At 41.3% G+C, this 6,796-nt stretch overlaps 1 protein-coding gene across 2 annotated transcripts in view; it reads left to right on the plus strand.

The window, feature by feature from the left end:
• Positions 1 to 6,796, plus strand: part of PIK3C3 (phosphatidylinositol 3-kinase catalytic subunit type 3) — a 159,771-nt gene that overhangs the window by 97,837 nt on the left and 55,138 nt on the right. For both annotated transcript variants that reach the window (XM_019518097.1, XM_019518098.1), the window contains exon 22: positions 1,245 to 1,413. In XM_019518097.1, coding sequence (XP_019373642.1) covers positions 1,245 to 1,413 — 169 coding nt within the window. The remainder of the gene's footprint in view (positions 1 to 1,244; positions 1,414 to 6,796) is intronic.

The following is a 6,796-nucleotide window of genomic DNA, read 5'->3' on the forward strand; positions in this document are numbered from 1 at the left end:
GGGGTGGGTATAGGTTTGTGGGGGCTGTGGGTTATGGGTGGGTATGGGGGGAGGGTGGCTAGGGTTTGTGTATGGCAGTGCAAGGGGAGGCATAGGTGCATGTGCATGGAGGGGTCTGTGTGTGGGATTCACCCTTTGAACACACACACACTCTGCCCCTGTGCCTGCTGATACATGTGCGCTCACACACACGCACACGTGCACACACACACACACACACACACACACACACACCCATGCACCCCCCCCTTACCGGCACAGTCCTGTGCTCTGCAGTCCGGGGATGCAGCTGGGAGTGGTGCAGGGGCAGAAAAGTAGGGAACAGGCTGGGCGTGGGCAGGACTGGGCTGCTCAAGCCTGTAGAGGGATCCCGCTGGGTCCTACTGCCCCTGACTCCAGCCAGCTTTGACAGGGAGCTGGGGCAAATAAATATTAATTTATTAAATTTTTTAGGGGCTCCGCGGGCTGGATAGAATGGCCTGGTGGTCCGGATCTGGCCCACGGGCCGTATTTTGCCCACCCGTTCTAAAAGTATCGTTGGATTAAAATTCAGAGATTTTTTTCCCCAAACTGGTGTGTGTTAATGAAGCATTGGTTAAATTTAATGACAATCCAGTTCTAAGAACTTATTTTACAAAAAGCTCAAAATGATTCCATAATTTCAAATGGGATGTGAGCTTTGTGTTTCATGCTGGGGAATAATGAAGCATATCTTCCTTCTGGAAAACACAATGCCTCATTGTTAAAATAGCACCTTCTTTGAGACAGCAACTGAAAGGTAGTACTAAAAAACGTATGGTATCTGCATTGGAAGCGTTTTAATTTAGTAATCATTTTAAAGAAAACTCTGGAGACTAGTTCTCTCTTACACTATTATAGATTTATATCTATCTGTTTAATGATCTGTGTGAAATGACTTGCGTCTCAATGCATTTTCCTTTAGACAGATGCCTATTTGGCAAATGTAAGCACATATATCAGCAATCTCAACCGAGTTTCTAGTAACTATACGGAACCTGGCAAACTTGTTTCATAGACACATAATTTGGAATTAAGCAATCTGAATTCTGAATGCCTAGACTCTGTAATGAATGGGCCCTATAGAAAACACCAAATAAAACCTTTAAGTGAAAGCTATTCACTGCCTGCTGGTGAACAAACTGTTGACTTCCCAGGCCTAGGAGCAAGATTTTTATAGTGTATGGAATAAGTAATAACATATTTTGCCTTTCTCTCTTATGCAGGTAAACTATTTCACATAGATTTTGGTTACATTTTGGGCCGTGACCCTAAGCCTCTGCCTCCGCCAATGAAGCTAAATAAGGAAATGGTTGAAGGTATGGGAGGCACACAGAGTGAGCAGTACCAAGAGTTCCGGAAGCAGTGTTACACAGCTTTCCTGCATCTTCGAAGGTAGCAAGGAGACTTGTTTGTTACAGTAATTTAATCAGCAGTGTGCACTTTCCTCCCTAACAGGAAAAACGTACATATTTATGTCAGTGCTTGAGCAACTTAAAAAGAGTTTGTGTACAAGACAGAGATCAAAACTCACGAGTCAGTTCCACTTTTGACATGGATTATGCTCTTGTGGCATTAGGCACAAGTAGAATTCCACACTTTTATTTTAGGATCTCAAATGTTTCACAATTACTAAATTAGTTTTTCAGCAACCCTTCAGGAAATTAAGTGATGTGCTCTTACATTGCTTAGCAAAATCTTGGAGAGTTCCTGTAGGCAGCTAGTTATATATCCGGTGATTGGTGGTAAAATACATGACCTTTCATTTCTTGATTCTTGTCTCTGAATTTAGATTAACAACATCCAATGCCTACTTTTTGTGTGTTGGCTACATCTTATTTCAGCTGAGTTGGATAATTTCAGTCTGGTTTCTACAGGATAAATAGTCACCTCCAAATCTGTCTTCTAATTATGGCGGTAGTGATGTTCGTCTGGCAGTATGTACAAAGGATTATAAAGGGCGTGGAGATCAAACTTTCATTCATCTCTAGAACCTTATTAGTCCAAGTTGAAATGCAACCTAGAAGAAGCTTGCAGTAAAGCTAGCTTGTGGCAGATGGGACTAACTTACACTGTTAAACACCATTATTTCTATGGCCTAGCATACTTCACTATTAAATACATTAGCCCATATTCTGTTCTGCTGTTAAGACGTCTGAATGGTACCTACACAGCTTTTAGCTGTCTGAGTCATTAAGTGTGGTCTTAAACCATCTTGCACAGCAGGCACAAAACTAAGACATGCATTACTTATGCATTTCTGTTTTGGCCTGAAAAGATCTCTAAGAAATTAAATGTGGAGCATTTATGCATGCTTAAGCTACCCATAACATCCATGTAGACATCTGCCTCTACCTAAGCTCAGTTACAATCTATTTCTGCCTGGAAGAACATAAATTCTGGGTCAACCCTGAATTCTTTAGACTGAAAAAAAAAACACCCCATGCAGAGTGATTGATGCTAAGATTATGCATGCAAAAGTGAAGAGGAGGAGGAGCAGAAGCCATTTATGTCTTTTTGCCGACCCTTAAAGGGTAGTGTGCCTGTCCAACCAGTGGGAGACCTGAGTCTTCATCTTGGATTAAATAGCCTTTGGACAAAATGCATTCATAGCATTGGGAGCAAGAACCACAACCCAAGACTCTTCCCTTCCCAGAGGAGCCACTGTCCACCACTCCCATGCTCTCTTTCAGATTCTGTGATACTTGCATTACTTTCTGCCCAGTAACCCTGCTTCAGTCGAAGGTGTGAAGCATCCCTATGGCACTGCCTAGCCCATAGTCTGGTGCTTAGGGCACTTTTGGTATGTGGGAAGTGTGGGTTCAACACCCTCCAATCACCTGCTTTCTAGGCAGGTGGCCTAACAAGTAGGGATTTGGGCGAAGAGAAGGGCTCCTCTTCCTTTTCCCCACTCTTTTTAATTTTTTTTTAGACTGAAGTCGGTGCTGCCAGGTAGATACACTGGTTTGGTAGACCCCACTTTTAGTGAGCCAGATCCCATCAGGTTGATGGGATCATAGAGAATCTCAGAATCATAGAGAAGTATGGCTGGAAGGGACCTCCAGAGCTCATCTAGTCCTGTCCGTTGCCTGAGAGGGTTGGATCACACTGGATTCCAGCATGGTGGAAACATATAAAGTTACCCCATTAAACCAGTGGGAGAGCTGTGTGCCTCCCTGGGCTGAATAGCAATGCTTTCTGGAGTCACAAATGTAGCCCGGTGCCATAACAGGAGATCAGTGTGTCCCTGTAGGGTAGAACAGGATTAGCTCATTAGCTTCATGGGTGCGCACTAGTTTGCACACTGAGAAAATGGAAGAGTTTTGCATCTCACTGGGAAGAACAGCCTGCCATCATGATGGAAGGTGTGTAGTTTTTGGCCTACCAGAAGCAAAGACAAGTCATTTTATCAGGGAAACAGCATCTGGGCTGTTGTGTTATTTGTCCTGTGGGTGGCAGAATGACTCAGCTTTGCTCTCCTATTCTGGCTGAGCAGGAAGCAGGCAAGCAAACTCTTGATTTGCCAAGTGATTCAGGAAGGCTTTCGTAGAGACAGAAGAATTCCGCTTTAATATCTGGATTGTCTAATATAAAACTCCAAAGCCTGGAGAGAAATATATCTAACAATGGTGATCTTAGGAGGGGAGGCAGACAGGATAATGTGAAATGATAGCTAAAGAAATGTAAAAGGTGCTCTGTCTTACTGAAGGTACGAAAGAAGGGAGCTGTCTTATAAACTGTCGTTGATAATGGATTAGTAGCAATTCAGCAGAATGAGAAAACAAAGGCAAGTTATTAATCAGCAGGCCACAGTAACTTCTTTTACTCCAGGGAGTGATCATGAAGGGATTGACCTGTATACTCAATACATAAGTATTGGTCAAAATTAGTTTATAGAAGTAAATTATACAGAATTATTCCATGTTTCTCCCTAGCACATTTCCGTATTTGATCTTATGGAGAAGTCTTGCTTTTTTCCTTGTTATGATAAACTTAACTATTTGAGTGGAAATAGCTGCAAAATATTTCAACTATTTGGATGGAAAGAACTGTAGAATAAAAGAACTAAGATATATTTGTAAGTTATAGTCTTGCTACAGATGTCTTACAGATATATGTAATGACTGATCCCAGGGCATTGTTCGCAAATAGTGATACAGTAATTTTTGGACAAAACTAATTTCCAAAACAAGGTGGCTTCAGTTGAAACCACAAGAGTTGTGACTTTTGAAGATAATGGACTTCTTTCCAGGGCACGCTCAGTTTAATATGAACACGTGTATTATGAAGGTACAGCACCCTACTCCTAGGAAATCTGTCTTCTTAGGGTTTCATGATTGAATGGCATGAGGACAATATAGATCTTAAAACACATCTTATTATCTTTGGCTCAAAAGTAATCTGGAGCATATGAATCTAGCCACCTAGTGAAAAACGATTAGAGAATGGTTGATTTTGCTGTACTTGAGCATGGTGGAATTAGCTGTATGAAGATAATTAAAAAAATCAGGTTCTTTACTGGGAAAACAGTAAAGTTATGATTTGTGTGAGTAGTCCATTAGAAATCTCATTTTCATCCTCTGTTTAATGCTTCACAGAATGAAAAGATCCCTATCTCATACTATATCGTAGTAAAGTAAAACTGTTAAAGGAATTCTGGGGGAAGAACAAAGTTAGAAAAGTTTTGAAGTAAGGGTGATTTTTATATTTACAAAATAAACAACAAGAAAATAAAGACAATCTTGCCTACTTCCACCCCCTTTTGAAACACTGCAACATTTCCCAACTCCTTTGACTCATATTTCTTCTCCATCAAGTGTTGGCTCATAATTGTCACCTTCATTTTTGCTCAGGAGAGATGGTTTGTTTTTCTGATCGTTTGTTGAGCAGCTATGTTTATTCACTGGTTCAGAGGCTTATTACATTATGCAGTATTATCTTATGATGAACGAGGGCTAAGAAACCATGGGATCAGCAGAGCAGGCTGTAGGCCATCATTTAATAACGTACTTCAGCACACAGTCAAACACCTTGCTGAATCACACCTGCACTGAGCAAGCACGGTAAACTCTGGCTGTGGACACACGTTACATTTGTAGCACTACAGATGCCTGTGTACCAGGACTGGGACTCCATGGTGGAACAGCAGCTCTCAAAAATGGTCTGCCTTTTTATCCACCGGAAGCAGCCCTCTGCCCCTGGGCATCATCAGAAGCTGTTCAAGCTGTCTTTGACAGCTGTTGCTTTCCAACAGCTGGCAGCTGAGCAATGGCAGCCAGCTGGTTTCCCAGGCAATGATTGCACTGACTGCCAGGGTCTCTTGGGGCCAAGGTGGAGCAGCAGAGTATCCCCTGTCATTGCCCAGCTGGAGAGCACAATCTCTGAGGCAGCATTAACATGTGTATGTCCCTGTAGTGCTTTGTTTTTATAGTGTTACAAATATATGTGCATCTATAGCCTCCATCTCCATCATGCCAAGAAGGACAAATGCAAGAATCAGTTTTGCTTCTAATATGGAAATAAATATCAGGGATGTGTTTGCTGGCAATGATAAAGGAAAAGCATAATTTAAACAGAGGTTGTCCAGCTTTCCAGGATGCACACAGGAGTATGTAAGAAAGAAAAGCAAAGGGAATCTAGAAGAAAAGCCAGATGCCTTTCAAAAACACTGGTGTCGTCTTGTTTTGTTCCTTATTCAGTTTGAATATTCTGAATGAGATGCAGCATGAATTTAGAGTCTTGAACTGCTCAGGTGTTTGCTGAAAACTAGTTCAAAAGGTCCCGTTTCTCTACTTTCTAGTTCATCAGCGGTCCTGTGCAGTTGACCATTTGAAATAAAAACCACAGCAAAGAGCTGGAACACCTCATTAGCCCTGTATAGGTGTTTATTGTAGATGTGTATCCCCCTCTCATTTTTGCAGAGGGCTGAGAGGGACCTCAGCATGAGAAGAATCTGAACTCTTACTATGTTGTTAGTCCTGGAAGTTGAAATATCAAAACTTAAAATCAGTTTTCCCTACTTCATTTTCCTGCTTCAAATCTAATGTGATTTTTAGCAACCAAATAAGTCTCATTCTCCAAGCCAGTGATTTGTGCTTGATAACATTTACAAACTATTTCTAAGATTTCAGATTGTATACAGATATTTTCTTTTGGCACTGTAGCATTACTAGAGAGACACTAATCATGAAAGCCATGACAGGGTAGGCGGAAGAGGGGAGAAAAATTGCAAAATTATAAAAGGAATGATGGTATTATTAAAGTCCAATGTGATTGCACTTGTCAGAACTGGAAATGAATAGGATGCACAAATGAAAAACCTTTATATGCGCTTTTCGGTGTGCTGGATTTCTAAACTCTTACTGATCCCTTGGTGTGGAGCAGGCCTCTACATAGGATCAGTGTAATATTTGTTCCTCATGTGAGCTCACCCTTGTATTGAGGAATTGAAGCACCAATATGACAAAGGCTTTAAAAGCAGTTTTTGGAGAGTTGAAAAATGTATGAATCCTTATCTTTCTATTTTGAAGGAAGAATATATGACTTGAAATTAGGAAAAAGAAGACAGCTTGCATGGTTTACTGAAGAGCTTAAAGGCTCACCTGGTTTAGGATCCCAATCTGGGAAGGTGCCAATAATAGCAAAATAAGATTAAAGTTCAGGGATATTTAGGACCTAATGCATGTGTGATTTAAATTTCATAGATTTCATAGACATTAGGGTGGGAAGGGACCTCAGAAGATCATGAAGTCCAGCTCCCTGCCCCAGGGGCAGGAAG

This window comes from Gavialis gangeticus, unplaced genomic scaffold (assembly GCF_001723915.1).
Source record: "Gavialis gangeticus isolate Ggan-Ray unplaced genomic scaffold, GavGan_comp1, whole genome shotgun sequence".
Lineage (NCBI taxonomy): Eukaryota > Metazoa > Chordata > Crocodylia > Gavialidae > Gavialis > Gavialis gangeticus.